At 42.6% G+C, this 17444-nt stretch overlaps 1 protein-coding gene across 2 annotated transcripts in view; it reads right to left on the reverse strand.

The window, feature by feature from the left end:
* Positions 1 to 17444, reverse strand: part of NSL1 (NSL1 component of MIS12 kinetochore complex) — a 30663-nt gene that overhangs the window by 11577 nt on the left and 1642 nt on the right. For both annotated transcript variants that reach the window (XM_075925166.1, XM_075925167.1), the window contains exons 2-4: positions 17043 to 17127; positions 9125 to 9255; positions 5133 to 5187 (exon numbers count right to left, since the gene is read on the reverse strand). In XM_075925166.1, coding sequence (XP_075781281.1) covers positions 5133 to 5187; positions 9125 to 9255; positions 17043 to 17127 — 271 coding nt within the window. The remainder of the gene's footprint in view (positions 1 to 5132; positions 5188 to 9124; positions 9256 to 17042; positions 17128 to 17444) is intronic.

The raw sequence follows: 17444 nt of genomic DNA on the forward strand, positions 1-17444 counted from the left end.
AAACTTGAGTGATAAGTGTTACTCCAGAAAAATTAAGAACTTAATAAAAACAGAATGGGAACTTGTTCTGCTAGATCACATTAGAAGGAAGAGAGAAGTTTGGAAGAAGTGAAGTAGGACAGCAGATGCAGAATGCAGGGAACACTGCCATGTTACCGTACTGTGGCACTAAGAGGATGAGTGTCTTTATGCAAAGTTGGTTCTTGTGATCACTGAGTGGGGGAGGGGGGGGAATGGGGGAGAATAAATGATGCATTTGGAAAGATTTGCAAGCTAAAAGAATAGACCTCTCCCTCAAACAGTCTACCAAAAAGCAATCCTGCACTCTTGATGCTATAGCAGGGAAATGAGCACTTTGGACCGGGAATATTATTAGCAGAGAGCTAACGTGATTTCATAGCTAAGTGTCGGGCTGCATAATTCAGGAATGGCAAAGGAGAGTAAAAAAAAAAGCAGAATGATTCAGATTGAGAGAAAAAAAAACATTTGCACAGCAACCCCTCTAAATAAACAAAGAGCAGTGGATGGTATGTGTGTGATAGGAAGTTTTAATGACAGGCTAAAGAGTGATTGAAGGCTGAGTAAAGTATAGACTCCTCCCCCAAATAGTGAAGAAGACAAAAGAAGTTGAGACCCCCTCTAGGTAGCCAGGAACAGTGACATGTTAAATGCATTCAATGTTAAATTTGTTAAAGTTTAGGTTTACATAGAGAACATTATATTTCTCATTGTTCTAGGCTTTCCAAAACATAGGGAAATGAAAAAAGGAAATGAAAGGTATTGAGTAATCTAAACATTTTTGGTTTCTGGCCACTGAACTTACTAAAGTAGGATGCATTAACTTCCCAGAGACTATGCAAATACTAAAATTCAGCACAAACCGTGTACTCTTGTTACTAATGTGTGGTTGTTTTGTTTAAAAAGGTTAACAACAAAATAAAGACTATTTTTCAAAGTTAATTCCTGCTTACACCAGCAGCTCTGGACACTAATCGCACCACTGGAAAATACTCAACTGCCAAGTGAAGTTCTTCACAGCTTCTGCTGGCACTTTGGCAAGGTGACATTTCTGGGAGCAGTCTACTTTGTTATAAAAAGGAAACACTCTAAAGTTAAGTCAAATTAGCAGTTTTAGAACTGGAAGTTTCTAACAAAACTTCACCTCTGTTCTAATTAATGTTTCTATTTGTTTACATTTTTTTTTACATTATGCCAACAAAGCACACTGAGGACCTTAAAATCACAGGGTATGATTTACTGCATTCAAAATGCTAGAAACAAACCAATGCTCTTTTAAAATAGGGGAGTGAAGATAATCAAGCTTGTAAAGACAAGCCTTGAAAGATCATAGAATCATAGAACACTAGAACTGGAAGGGATGTCAAGAGGTTATCAAGTCCAGCCCCTTGCCCTCACGACAGGATCCAGTACCATCTAGAACCCTCCCAGATAGATGGCTATCTAGCCTGCTCTTAAATATCTCCAGAGATGGAGATTCCACAACCTCCCTTCGCAACTTATTCCAGTGTTTAACCACTCTGTCAGTTAGGAAGTTTTTCCTAACATCCAACCTAAACCTCCTTTGCTGTAATTTAAGCCCACTGCTTCTTGCCTTATCAGAGGCCAAGGAGAACAATTTTTCTCCTTCCTCCTTGTAACTCTCTTTTAGATACCTGAAGACTGCTGTCATGTCCCCTCTCATGTCTTCTCCTTTCCAAACTAAACAAGCCCGATTCTTTCAGTCTTCCTTCATAGGTAATATTCTCTAGACCTTTAATCATTTTTGTTGCTCTTCTCTGGACCTTCTCCAATGTCTCCACAGCTTTCTTGAAAAGTGGTGCCCAGAACTGGACACAATACACCAACTGAGGCCTAATCACAGGGTAGAGTAGAGCAGAAGAATTACTTCTTTTGTCTCGCTCACAACACTCCTGTTAATGCATCCAAGAATCATGTTTGCTTTTTTTGCAACAGCATCACACTGTTGGCTCATATTTAGCTGGTGGTCCACCATGACCCCTAGATCCCTTTCTGCGTCAGGACTCCTTCCTAGACGGTCATTTCCCATTCTGTATGTGTGAAACCGAATGTTCCTTCCTAAGTGGAGTACTTTGCATTTGTCCTTATTAAACTTCTTCCTGTTTACCGCAAATCGTTTCTCCAGTTTGTCCAGATCATTTAGAATTATGACCCTATCCTCCAAAGCAGTTGCAACCCCTCCCCACTTCGTATCATCTGCAAACTTAATAAGCGTACTCTATGCCAATATTTAAAAATTAATGAAGATATTGAACAGAACTGGTCCGAAAACAGACCCCTGCAGAATCCCAATTGTTATGCCCTTCCAGCAGGATTGTGAACTGTTAACCTTTTTCAGGGTAGTTATCCAGCCAGTCATGCACCCACCTTATATTAGCCCCATCTAAGTTGTATTTGCCTAATTTATTGCTAAGATGATCATGTGAGACTGTATCAAATGCCTTACTGAAGTCTAGGTAAACCACATCCACCGCTTTTCCCTTATCTAGAAGACTTGTTTTCCTATCAAAGAAAGCTATCAGATTGGTTTGATATGATTTGTTCTTACAAATCCACGTTGGCTGTTTCCTATCACCTTATTATCTTCCAGGTATTTGCAGGTGAATTCCTTAATTACTTGCTCCATTATCTTTGCTTGCAAAGAAGTTAAACGGACAGGTCTGTAGTTTCCTGGGTTGTTCTTATTTCCCTTTTTATAGATAGGCACTATATTTGCCCTTTTCCAGTCTTCTGGAATCTCTCCCATCTCCCATGATTTTTCAAAGATGATAGCTAAAAGCTCAGATACCTCGTCTATCAGCTCCTTGAGTATTCTAGGATGCATTTAATCAGGTATCCTACTCATGGCCTTATTTGTTCTTAACTGTAAATTCCTTAGGGCAGGGACAGTGTTCTGTTTACAGAGTACCCAATAAACCTATGACATTGATTAAATCAGTATTTCTTGAATGTGACCACCACGGCTTTTCTTGTGGCTGCAGCCCTATGGGCAGTGATGGGAAAGCAGAGACCTGTCCACTGGGACCACCAGCTGTGATCGGGCTCTGCTCCTCACCCCCAGAGACACAGAATTTGGAGGTGCAGGCACCCAGTGAGTTCCCTACTTCAGGCCTCAGGTGATGGGTGACAGGCTCAAGTCTTGGGACTTTGGAGTTAACTCCCTGGTTGAATAGTGGCAGATCTGGCCTTGAGTTCATCACCCGCAGAGCTCCTTCATCCCTGATTCCCACTGACTCCATGCCCACCTCCCCACTCCGGGCTTGCTAGGGCTGAGTAAGTCTGTTGTGGAAAGAGATATTTGTATGTTTGTTAATATCACTTTTCACAGACAATGTCTAGCAAGTATTAAAAAAAACAGGCAAAGAAAGCAGAAGAAATGACAAGGGGGGGGGAGGGGGAGGACAAGAATGTGCAAAGCACCTTACTGGACTTAAACACAGCACAAAGAAAAGCAACAACCGTACATTATTTTTTACTGAGTCTTTAAAAAAATCCTACATAAATTACAATGATTTGGGCATGTATATGTGTATATTGCTTTGTTTTTCCTAATGTGAATTAAGTATTTAAGAAGAAAAACAAACCTGTCAGAGTGGCCACCAGCAAGAGTTGGTGGCTGCACTGTAGTTGTGATCTCATTAGCATATTTTCTGCCGTTTCTTTTCGCGCAAAAAGAAGCAGTGCGGATAGGGTTTTTTCCCTGCAAAAACCTAGTTTGTGCAAGATTCTTATGCCTGCCCCGGACAGGCATAAGGATCTTGCACAAAGTGGGTTTTTGCGCCAAAAAAAATAATGTCCACACTGCTTCTCTTTGCGCAAAAAGAAACGGCAGAAAATATGCTAATGAGATCTCAACTTACGTTAATGAGTCCCTCATAAGCATATTTTCTGCCAGAAGAACTGACAGTGTGGACAAAGGTTGTGAGGCCACAAAAAAATTTGTTGAGAACACCTCTGGATTTAAAAGTTAATTTCTGCATTAACAATTACAATTTATATCATAAGTGTCTCATTGATGTTGAGCTTCAAAAGAGAGCGTGCAGTGTTTATTATAATTTTTAAGAAAATCAACTCAGTGCCACTCAGCAATGAATGATAAAAGCATGTCCAAATGTGTACTTTATGCATCTTTACCTGTCAGACAGTTCTTAGCTATTGCTTTCCTGCTGACTGAATCTGAGAACCAAGTGATATTCTCATAAGATATAAATAGGAACACAGGAAATGCCACAAATGGATGAAGCCAGTGATCTATCAAGTGTGGTATCTTTTCTACAATAGTGGGAAGAGAAGGATACTAGAAACTTGGCCACAGACAATTATGACAGGGCTACTCAATATGTGGCCCGTGGGTGGGAGACAAAACAAAAAAGGAGTCAATATGATGGTCTTCTGTTGATGTGCGTTTTAGTAGTTAAATTCCTGGACTGTCATTGCTCATTTAAAGTGCTGCCATATGGGTGACAATCAGGTAAATATTGCCTTTTATTAATATCAGCAGAACTGACTTAAATGGGGCCTGCACGTTGTGTAGTCTTGCCTTAATCTTTGTATTCATGCCCATCAGTGTGAAAGTAGCTATTTACACACACACACACACACACACACACACACACTTGCACGTATATGCAACTACACTTAAGACGTGTCCCTCGGCAGGTGCTGTGAGTTTCCTTGTGGCCCCTGGAGCTTCCAAAGTTGAGTAGCCCTGAGTTATGGGATAACCCAACCCACAAAGTATTTGCCAAATGCCCACCATTTGTTAGGGGCTGATTTTTGCCCTGAAGCACAACACAAAATAGCATTAAGGCTCAGAACAAGAGAACTAGAGTTGTGCTAATCAATCAATGCAGCAGTATGCTCAGCTACCAGAAGCATCTATGTCTGCAATTACATCCAGAACAGAAATGAATTTAAAATAACCCAAGTTTTCACTTGTACAACTATGCCATAAGAATGAACAGGTTAAAAATATTCAGTCTGAAAGTCACACATAAGAGAGCCATTTATTAGTGTTTCTTTAAAAAACTGCAGTCAGTAATTTACCTAGCTAGCTTACCTTATACATTTGCACTGTCATGACAAACACTTACCTTGAAAAGGTTCAGGTTTTATTTCTTGTGGCTTTATAACAGGCTGGTAGAGCTTCTGCATATACAAAAATAAATTCAAAATATTTTTCACTCAAATATTTTCTAAAGTAGAATCTTAATCTTTTTTATACAGTACCTAGCATAATCAGTTATGATTATAATAAAAAAGGGTTAGCGGGATTGGTGCTCTGCATCTAATACAGAAAACAGTTATTTAAATACACAATGCCTCTATATTAAGCTTCATTTTTCCAAACCCTAATCTTGGTTATTACTGCAAGGTTTCTAGCTGAAGCAGAGACATTTTGGGAGAAGCACTGCCATCTGCTTCATGATTTATGACACAGAATTGCAGAGGAACTCTTGGGGATTCATTCATGGATACTAGACAAACTTGAAACAGAGGGACCATTTATATAAAAAGCTATTAATATGGCCCATTGGTATCAGTTTCTGCTGTTCTATTTTTGCAGATATTTGTTTATGAATAAGAACTTTCTCCTGCACAACCCAGGTTCTCCCGCTGTTTGATCCTGCTATGAATCTTGTGATCGGAGATCAAGTAGTTGTAGCAAATTTGAATGAACAGTACAGATTCAGCATTATGATATCACTTCAGGTGGAATGAGGAGTAAAGATAGCCTAGGAGAGGACAAACTTATTTCAATACCAACATCTTCAACAGTTAGAAAATATTTTTAGCTTTTAAATCAAAAGGGAAAGGTGAATAACATTTATATTCAAGTCTGACCAGGCCAGCTCTAGGTTTTTTGCTGCCCCAAGCAAAAACATTTTTGGCCCCTCCCTTTTGTCTGGGGAGGTTGCGCACGCAAATGCAGTTTGTGCAGCTTGCTGGGGGTGCGCGCGCAAATGCAGCTTGTGAAGTTTCCTGGGGGGTGGGAGGTGTGCTCCGGGAGAGTCCAAACCCTGGGGCATTTTCATCTCCTAGGAGAGCGCCAGGGACTCCCCATGAGAGGACAATGGGAGGGTAGGTTCATCCATAGCAAGTCAGTTAAGACTTCCAAAGCATGCAGTTCACATCACCTAGTGCTGGAGTCCTGGTCCCACTCCTCACTTTGCAAAGGGATTTTATTATTACAAGCTTTATAATCAGATTCCAACCCCAACACATAAGCTTTCCAACTCTTGGTGTCCATGGATAAGAATCAGCTTAACTATACAATGAGACAGTTTAAAGGGATTAAGAGAACTTTTGTTTCGACTCCCCAGCTCAACTGTCCAGAACAAGACAGGCACCAGACAACAAAACCCCACTAGCCTAGGACCTATTCCATGAGCGCAGCTCTGTGCTTTCTCCTTCAGGGATGGACCAAACAGCTTTGATTTAAATCTTTAATTTTAATCACGATTTAAACCGGCAAGCAGAAAACCTTGGTTTAAATGAGCAATTAATCATTTAATTTATACTTTTAAAATATTTTCCTAAAGGATGGTTGAGTCTTATTAATTAGCAACCTTTAAAACATGTTGATTTACAACTAAATATAACCTTTTTGCCAAATTTGGTACTTTTATTTACTAACCAGGAGAATACACCCAGTATAGCTACCGACTAAATAAATGCCCAAATAATTGTGTAATTTACATGTAATCAGATTTTTAATTTTTACATTTTTAGTCTATTTCAAATGGAGTATAATAGGAACATTTAGGAGATATTATTTGCTAAGTGGTGGCTACTTTTTTTAAAACATAGGATTTGCACCTACTTCTGTCTGGATGGAAATTCAATTTAAAATAAACAAAACCAGCATTTAATTTTTGTATGAAAAAAAAGTACATTAAATGTGAAGGACACAACAAAAAAGTATCCAAACACATTTTGCATCTAAAATTCATTTATTAAACAAAGGAAATATCCTTAGAGAATTTAACAGATTTAATCTAGTCATCATGTTCTTTAAGACGTTAGAACGCTCTCATAACCAATTTTTTACTGAGAGAAAAGGAAAACAAGTTTTTCTGCTTCGTCAACTCTCGGTTTTGCAACAGTGAATGAACTAATCATTGAATTGAACCAGCTGAATAAACCGAAGTGATAAAAACATTCTCTCTTCACCTGCAGAAGAAGCTACTGATGATGTAAACACTGGTTCTTGGTGCTACACAGCAACTTACACTAAAGAACTGGTAGAATTTCTTTAAAAGTTGACAGGAGACATGTTATGAAGTAATTTTAAAAATTAAATAGAAGTTATTTAAATAGGTTATGATAAATTTAGGCCATAACAATTTTTAATTTTATTTTAAAGGTATATTATTTAAAACAAAGTCTATTTAAATGGGATCACAATTACAATTTTAATAAAGCTCTCCAGCCCCAGACAGGAAGGGACTTGGGGACTCTGGCACTGGGAACACCAGAGTTCTCCTTGCTGAGCCAAAGGGAGAGGGAGAATCACCTGGTTCCCAGGCAGGGGTGAGGTGGTCAGGACACAGCACAAGGGGGCTGGGTTCACGGTGGGGCAGGGAGAGAAGGGTTCAGAGCCCCGAGAGTGGGGTGGTGGTCGGGGAATGTATAGAGGGCCAGACAGGAGATGGGGATCCAGGTGGGCGGCAGGGAGCGGAGAAGAGGAGACAGGGTCCTAGCAGGGTTGCAGTGGGCCAGGAGGTGGGGTGCAGGGTTGCTGGGCAGAGGCCAAGCCGGGGGAGGAGAAGAGAGGGAGGAGGGTTGCATGACAGTGGGCAGAAGCACACAGGCGGGGGGGAGGGGGCGACAGCTGGACAAGGGGGGGGTTCACAGGCAGGGAAGTTGTGGGGGATAGAACACAGTCAGGGGCTGGCCGGCAAGGGGGGTACACAGGCAGGGGAGGAGGCCACGGGCAGGAGGTGGGGGAGGGCGCACAAGAGAAAGGGTGGCCAGTGGGGGGAGGAAGGGCCCACATGGGTGAGTGGGGGGGGCCACACTCACTCCAAGGTGAGGAAGAGGCCACTGGGCTCAGCAGCAGCCGTGGCCGCCCCTTGCCGCCCTCCAGGAAGCACCCCAGCAAGGACTCAGGGTTGCCCGCGCAGAGCTCCCGGGGCCAGATGCAGGCTCCGAGCAGCCGGGCATGGGGCTCCCAATTCGGGGCAGCCTCCGTGGGGCTCCTCGCCTGCTCCTTCTCAGGCCGGAATGCCGCCCCTGGCAACGTATCACCCCAAGCACCTGCTTGTTTTGCTGGTGCCTAGAGCCGGTCCCGAGTCTGACCCATAAAATATTTTCTCCGCCACAAGTCACTTCTTAAAATTGTGAGCAGACCAGGATAAGAGAGTCACTTCTTGCTGCCATTAGTCACTAGCGGAACAAAATTCTTATGGCTCTCATGCTTTGTTAACAAGTCTGGAAATATGGAAGACAACAATTCCAACTGAGGGAAGTATGCGACTTGTGCTGCTCAAGCATTATTTAATGGATTTTCTTGAAGAGCCTTAATTGAGGCAGCCTCACACCGGCAGCTGTGCAGAGCAGGTGTAGCTATTTTACTTAAACGGGAGTGATTTGTGGAGAAAAGTGTAAGTCAGTTATGGTCACAGGCTATTAAATGAAGCCATTGCCTCAAGAGACATACACTAAGACAGTAGTGATAGTGGGAAACCTGTTGTGCTGTCCATGAAGACTTCTTACAGCCGAAGACAAAGAAAAATAAACTACTGCTAAAATGTATAGTGATGACACATTTTAAGAATTTAGTCATTCTTGGTGAAAAATTTAAGGAAATAAATTTACAGACAGTAAACAGAATAATCTCATTAACATAATTGCAAAATCTTAAGGGGCCATCAGTAACACAAGAGAAGTATCTTTAAAAATATTACTTTAGGACCAACATAAGCTTAATTAATGTTCTCTGTTTTTTGTAATAGCATCTTTTCAGATAACAAGCAAAGCTAGCAGTCTTGCTGCATATCTCTGCAAAGATTTAATAATAGAGTGCAATAAGGTCTTATTACTAAGACTTCATCTTTACAAAGGGAAAAATCAAGATATTTACCAACATTTCTTGCTCTGCTTTCATAGTTTTGATGAGATGTACCATTATCTTTATGGGACACTGCTTACGCTTCGTAGCGGTCTCTACTATAATTTCATCAAACTGATCTTCAAGGATTTTTATGTCAGAACCTAAATGCACACGAAAAACAAGGTGACATAACATGCAGAGTTATTTTAACAGTGCCTTTTAAAAATACTAAAATTATTTCAGGAAAGCAAAGAAAAATAAAGCAAAACGTTGGTCACTCTGTCTCTCTAACAGCAGGCCTTAGAATTTTTCATGGCAATTAGCTCCTACTGTTATCCCATTTCAGAGTAGCTGACTTAACAAGCATTATTATTTGTATTGGAACAGTGCTTATAGAGATCCCAGTCAGGAATCAGGCTCCACTGTGCAAGGCACTGTAGAAATGTAAGGAAAAGTTGATCTCTATCTCAAACTGCTTACAAATCAAGTACATTTAGTAAACTACAGAGTGTGGGACTAGGTTTGTGTTACATGTTTTTGGACAAGTTAGCATCAGTCTGTCTAAATAACAAAAAGTGAGCCTAGAGCCTACATGAGGGATGCTCCATCCTCTCAAATGTACACAACACAGCAAAGCCATACTGGACATGTAAAGCTCTTATAACATACAGATTGATTGGCAGACAGCATGACTTGGGACTGACCAAAAAGAAGTGCTTTCTAGAATTCTAAAACCAAAAGTCAGATGAATATTTATAACTGCACGTAGACCAGGTCCCCATACGTAATACTAATTTCCTGGATGCCTTGAATCAGTCTGAGAAGCACCAGATTTTTGAGAGCATTGGTTGCTGTTAAGAGCTGGGCAACACATGTTTTAGTTATGTACTGGTATAACTTGTTCAGTTAGAGATGGGATTTCATTCCAAAGTATTTATAGCGAGGTAACCTCTAATTACTCCCTTTTGCAAGTAAACTATACCCATATAAGCTCCTTGATACCACGATAACTGCATCCACACAAGAGGGATTGTTCTGCTATAATTATACTAGTATAGTTAACACAGTACAATTTTTGTAAGTAGACAAGTTCGAAGACTACAGGTTGGTCTGGCAACATCCCTGGTCCTTGCAGTGTCCCGTGGAGGGCTGGTGGCTGAGGAGTCCTGCAGCAGGGCTGCCTCCCAGCGAGGGTAGGGGGAGCAGAAGACAGCGGGGCTGCCCAGCAAGCTAGAGCTCAGCAACGGGGCTGCCGCACAGCAGAAACACTACCCAGCAAGACCGGGAAGCAGTGGAGTTGCCCGGCAGCAGGGCTGCCAGGCAGCACAACCAGGAGCCTGGCAACCTCGCTACCACCCAGCAGCACAGCTATGTGGCAGGACTAGGAGGCAGCAGGGATACTCAAGGCTGGGAGCCCGACTGGGGCACTGCCTGATGGCGAGGCTGCCTGGCAGCAGGGCTAGGCACCCAGGAATGGGGGCTTCCCAGCAGCGTCACAAAGAACCCAGCAGCCCCGCTGCAGCTTGGTGGAGCTGCCTGGTGAGGCCAGGAGGCAGTGGCGCTGCCCAGTGAGACTGAAGCCCAAGCGGGGGTGCTGCCCAGTGGTACAGCTGGACCTCAGCAGAGGGACTGCCATGCAAGGCTAGGAGCCTGTGCAAGAAGCGGCGGAGCTGCCATGGTGAAGCCAAGAACTCTGCACTGAGGGGCCACTGGCAGGGGGAAGCCAGCTGGGAGGCTGGCAGTGCGGCCATGACTGGGAGGGGGAGGGGACTGATGGCAAGGGGGGCGCAGAAATGACCTTCCCTCATCCAGGACCAACCAGGTCCCAAGGATGCTGGACCAGTGAGATTCAACCTGTATTTCTCATGAAAGAAACTGTTCCTTGCAATAAAGATAGTATATTTTGGAGCAACTAGCTGTTAGAAGCGACTACTGATCCAAAGCCCATTAAGCTAAATAGAAAAACTCCCATGAACTTCAGTGGGCACTCAATAGGCTTGACAAATATTTTGCCAGATCTTCTAAACCAGGGCAACCTTTTCAAAACAAAGAGTCAAACTACATCAAAATTCAGAACATGTGGGCAACAAAGAGCCCATATAAGAATGCCCATTTGCATGACTTAAAATATACAACTTAATATTATTGATAATTGACAATGATTAGTAATAGCATAAATGAAACATTGTACTCACAGACTATTTAATGGAGATTCCAGTGTTGCATCATTTTGCACATTTCTTTGAAGTTTACATGGTAACTGGTCAAATCCAGCTTCATGTGCACTTTCAGGCTATCTTTTGTCAATCTTATGGCAGGGGCTAGGAATGTGGGGTGCAAGAGTCTGGGCTGGGTGTATGTAGGACTCAGGGCAGGGAGTTTGGGTATGTGATGAACTGACACCACAGGGTTTGGGTGTGTGGGGGGGAGGGTTAGTAGTGTTATGACGCTACAGCCAGATGCGGGCTGGGTACCAATTGGGGACTCACTGGCCAAGCTTCATTTTAAATAAAGTAAAATATTATGTCTAACACAAAAGGTTTCAACACAGTCTTTGTTACAGCAGGGGTGAGGAACCTTTTTGGGTTGGGGGCCATTGACCCACAGAAAAAAATCAGTCAGGGACCACAGAAATGAGAAGAAAAAAAAAAACCTCTCCAAAAATCCCCAACCCTCACTGCTGTGGACCCCAACTGAAACACCTCATTTCCCTGGTGTTCCATCCCCATGGTGGGGAGAGGGACTAGGAGGACTGCAGTTCAAGGCCATAGGCCAGATTTACTGTTCTGGGGTTCCAGCGTTAGTGGATTTTGTGGGCCACCTGAGGCTCTGTGGTGGGGCCAGAAATGAGGAGTTAAGTGTGTGGGATAGGGCTGCCAGTGAATGGGATAGCGATGGGGGTGCAGGAGGGTGTGAGGGTGCGAAGTCTCAGAGGGAGCTAAGGTGTGGGAGCAGACTGGGAGTAGTGTGTCTGGCTGGAGGGAGAGGAGTAGGAGCAAGGGAGGCTGGAGGAGCAAGATGGGGGTAAGATAGGGTATCTGGCCAGGGAGAAGGTGCAGGAGCAGGCTGGGAGTGCAGGGTCTTGGCAAGGGAGGGATTGTGTGAGAGGATTGGGGGTGCAGGATCTGGGGGAGCACTTGTTTTCACACTGCATGCCACTCCTAGGCACCAGAGGCTTTCCCCGCTGTTCCAATGGGAGCAGCAGGGAAAGCTCCACAAAGTGTGTCTGCACACTTGTTTCCCCCAGCTGGGGGAGGGGAGCAACAGTACACAGCCTCTTCTAGCTCTGGTTGCTTTCCCATAAGACAGATCTGGCAGGGAGGCTACAGGCTTCCCCCTCATCCCCCAGCAGGAAGCCAGTGCTGGTGCTCCAATTTTGCAGAGGGCCATGAGACTGGAGCGGAGGGGCTCAGCTTAAGCTGCGAAAGAGCCAAATATGGCTTGCTGACACGTATTCTAAAACGTTATTGCTTTGATATCTGTGGTAGCTCTTTCAAACATGTATTCAGCCTGAAGACACATGCTAGACTTCAAACAAACTTTGCACTCCTTGAAAGTTATTGCAAGGTGTGCCATTACCGTGACTCAGAACAAAGGCTGGCTATTTTCCAGACAATGTTTTTCTTGCAACAGTAATGGATGCTGTTCTTGACTACATGTAAAAGAATTTAAGGGGAAAAAGGGTGATAATCCTGATATGAGTCATATTTTTCAATGCATATTTTATCTCCATACTTATATACACACTCCAGTTGATCTTTCTGTAATACTTTTAAGAATTTATTCTTTAAAAATCTGTGTATCAGACAAAATATGAAAGGCATTTTTCCTTTGGTCGGAAAGGGAGGGGACAAGTTTTACATGAGTAGTGTTCACAATATTAGTGTTCTATAATAAGTTCTTATCTTCTCAAATCTGGCAATTAAACTTGACAATTTTTAAAGCCAAATACTATGAGATTTGTCTGAGACTCCAACAAACTTTAACTAGCTGTCTATGTTATTTTATGTCATAGCTATCATTACATACTAGAGCTAAACAGAGGGAAATGGAGTTAGGGTAGCAGATATAACCCTGTATTCTAAAATGAATGTGATCCAAAAGCTGAGCACATTTAAAAGTAAGGAAAGATGGGTATTCAGCGCCTTCTACTGGTCAATCTATGCATTACCAAAAACAGGACTATGAAGCACCTTAAAGTGCTACATAGTCCTGTTTTTTGTTTCAGCTAGACTAGACTAACACAGCTACATTTCTATTACTATTCTATATGCATTACCAGTGGATCTGGAAGAAATGCCAATGGGTAAAACAACAGAGCTGGGTGGGAAATTCTTTTCTCATCCCATAAAAAAAAATATGAAAATTTCAAAATATTTTCTGTTCTGCACTGGGACAAAATCCAGATCTTTCCAAAATTATTCATAAAATAACTAATACTCCCACCACTTTGGGCGAGTGTCCTGACCACCAGAATGACAATTATTTGGGGTAGTAGAAGAATTCCACTCTCACTATTTCCTACTGGAATTGCTCTACTTTGGCTATATAATCAGTTTTCTCTGGTTCAATAAATATGTAATTATTTATGCAATGTGGAAAAGCTCTAAATGTGAGCCTGAAGTTTTCATGTGAGAGCGCAAACTAGGGATTTTAGATATTGTGTAAGTGAATAGTCAAGTAACCACATGAAATTTTAGTGGTTACACAACTATTCAGTAGTCTCCAGGAAGGGGCAGCAGCCAGTGTGCCCTGGAGAGCCACCACCAACCCTCTATTAGAGGCAGCAGTGCAGGGTGGCAGGCGGGAGCTCATCTGCCAGGGGAGCCAGTCTAAAAACCAGCTCTTGGCATAGACCGCCGGCCTGCCACACTGCTGCTTCTGATGCAACCCAGCCTTTTAGGCACCCGAACGCGCTGTGAGCAGAGGCTGGTCTGTGGCAGTGGCTCCTAAACAAGGGGGGTCTGAGCTCTTTGGGAACAGAGGCTGGTTCACAAGGAACTCAGATCCTCCTGTGGACAGGGGCTGCTACTGTGGTCCAGCCTCTGTCTGCTGTAAGCCCAGCTACCACAGACAGAGGCTGCTTTGCAGCAGCCTGCCTTGCCTTCCCCCCATACTGCTGCTGGGCACCAAAGAGTTGGTGTTGGGGGAACCAGCTTTTAAGCCAGCTCTCACCTTTCCCCTCTCATAGCCTCTGTTGGAGGCACTGGGGGGCAGGGGAGCAGGCAGGTCTGCGGACAAGCACATGTGGGGAGCCTGCATAAAAGCTGGCTCTCTGTATGTATCAGCTCCAGCCTGGCCCCCTGGTGGGCATGGGATCAGGTGCTCATAGGAAGACTAATAAGCCAGCTCCTCACAGGCATTGGCTGTGGCTCGCCCCCACTGCTGCCTCAGATACGGGGAAGGGGGAAGTGTGTGTATTAGACAGGATTAATCTATAAGGCCAGGTTTATCGGTTCATCCTGTAGTTGACTACACATTGACATCCCTAGAGCAAACCACCACTGTTGTATTTTAAACTTGTTTTCCCAGAAAGATAAGTGGGTTTCTTACCCACACAAATCACAAGATTCATTAAGATTGTAACAGATTTTGCACTATTTTAATGAAAGTCAATATTTTGCATTTTCAAATGAATATTTCTCCTAGAAATATATTATTACTTGCAAACTTAAATGCACACTTGAGTATTTCTGGCCTGTTTCCACTTATATTCCAATAAGAAACAAGTGTCTACATTAGCTCAAAATGATCCAAAGTCGGTTCATGTGAATCTTCTCTAGCTACTGTAGCGGGCTCACTCACTTTCTGAATGGCTTCTTCTCTCAGAGTGACTTGTGGGGAAGTAACCAGCTGCTCCGACGCCAATGCACCCCCTTTGGGTGAGGTGTACTCTTCTGGGCACTGCCCTCTGGCAGTGACCACTCTGGTCTTGGTCTGTTCCCCCTTCTGGGGGTGTCACTGTTCTTCCTCTGCTCCTCCTTCAGAGTCCTCTCTACTCCCTAGGACCCCCAGTTCTTTTCCTACTCTGCCTGCCCAGTTGCCTCCTGCAACCCTGCCTTGCAGACTTATGGCCTGGAGCTTCCCTGGCTCAAACTCCCCAAGCCTACCACAGCTGCCTCCTTGCAACCCAGCCTTTTAGGGCTGCTTCCTTGCAACCCCCTAAGGCCTCAGGTAGCCTGGGTTTGCTAGGCCGAAGCCTCTCTCACTGCAGACAGACAGGCAGGTCTGGTTCCTCTCCTCCAGGAGCTCCTCTATACAGCCTCCAGTTGGGCCCTCTGTTAGCTGCCTCAGCTGGGCTTCCTCCTGACTCCAGGTCTCAGCCCCTTAAAGGGCCAGTACAGGGCAACACCCTGCCACACCACCTACTGAGAATTTTCAGAATTTTTAAATGCAAACTTTTTTTAAAAAAAATTGAAGTCTTTCACAAAGAGAAATGTTTACTTACACACACACACAAATGTGTAAGTAATCCAATAAAAAGGGATCAACATAGAAACGAAAATATCCTTCCATAAAGAAAGTTTCAAAGATGATGAAAACTTGATAAATGCTAGTTTTACAATGATCTAAATTAAGACTCTCTAAAGCAGAATCCATATTCTCCAGTTCAAACATTCTGCCAAGAAGTATTGATTCTAGAGTATTTCCTCAGCCAACTCTTCAGCTGGAGTTTGAGCTGTTCAGCAGCTTAGGAAACTCTTCCTTCACATTTAAGTCCATACCTATGTTTTCAATTTTACTCAACTGAGGGCAACAGTTGTATGTGAGGAAGAATACCTGACACTCATTAGCAAGCAAACTCATTGTTTTCTCTGCACACTACAGGGTACTAAAAATCCCCATTATTACAAATTAGAAGACATTAAAAGCGGGAATGGCAAAATAAATGTTCCCATCTATAAATGAAGCAATATTAATATACATACTCTTATGTCTCTGGATATAAGTCCAGGTTGCCTGTTCCTGTGATGTAAACACACTTGTCTCAAACCAGTTCTTGTGAGATATCACCAAACAACCATCAAGATATTAGGAAATAGTACTGTAATTTTCTATACTATTATTTTTGCTATTTTAGGATGTGCAAGGAACTTAGCGTGTTGATCTCTGGCTGGTGGTTTTACAGTGGTGAAACTTTCATTAGTATTTCCAATGTTTGCAAAACTATGATAGGTTTTCTGTCACTATTTCTTTTCTGACTGTCATTGTGAGGGAGTTGCTTCATAGGCTGTGGTGTTTTTTTTTATAACAATTGCAAAGTTTAAAAAAGGTTATATGGAATTTACTAGGAAGATCATTAGTTCCATATTTTTAAAAAATCTGGTTTCTTTCCCATTAAAGCTATAAAAATAACATTAGTACTCATTTATCCTATTCAATTTAAATATTTTGTTTCTTTTCCAGTAATTTTTACTAAAAGTGACTGGGATTGTAATAAGTGAATGCGTAAAATAATGCTTATATTTTCAAACAAACATCTTATTTTGTAAATATTATAAACCCTTTTGTTATGAACCTTTCTGCAGGATAATTACTCTGGACATTGGTTATACAACCCTATACTTCTTTACCTTGAAATATAGTTTACCTATGCTATTTATAAATCACCCATCACCTCAATAACTAAGTATCCAACAAAACTGTGAAACAGTAAGTGTTCAGATCAAATTTTCTTTCCTCCACTCCATTTGTTTCAAGGTCACAGGGATACACACATCTCCCACCTCCCTCCCCCACTTGTTGCCTCTGATACATATGGGGACTGTTTTAGGGGTAAAGATGCACCTAACTCATTAATCTAAACACATGTAAGCTTGGATTCAGTCTGGTCTTTTCCCTCACCATTACTGATATATTAGCAGCATCAACAACATGAGAACAAGTGCTTGGGTAATACATGAAGAGCTTAGAATAAAACGAAGATAGTTAAAAACCAAACACACACCATTCTGAAGCTCAACTTGATCTGAAGTTTCCTGCCATGGCTGTCCATTAATGGTAACATTCTCTTGAACAGCTGTTTCAAAGTTCTGTAGAAAATTCACAATAATAAAAATACTTGAAGTATTATGCTTACTACCTTCTCAAAAGAATGTAATTCAGCTTACAACTGAATTTCAAGAACTTGTTCAGCATTTTCATTCAGGCAAGGATTCTATTAATGTTCCCTGGAGTTATTTTTCTGTGTGACACGTATGATCATAGAATACTAGAACTGGAAGGGACCTTGAGAGGTCAGCAAGTCCAGTCACTTGCATCCAGTCACTCTGTGCTATCTCTAGAGGAGGGCCTGATCTTCCCAAGAGCAGCTGTACAAAGGAAGGACAACTCCTGTCCTTCCCAGAAT

This window comes from Pelodiscus sinensis, chromosome 3, assembly GCF_049634645.1.
Source record: "Pelodiscus sinensis isolate JC-2024 chromosome 3, ASM4963464v1, whole genome shotgun sequence".
In the NCBI taxonomy this organism is placed as follows: domain Eukaryota; kingdom Metazoa; phylum Chordata; order Testudines; family Trionychidae; genus Pelodiscus; species Pelodiscus sinensis.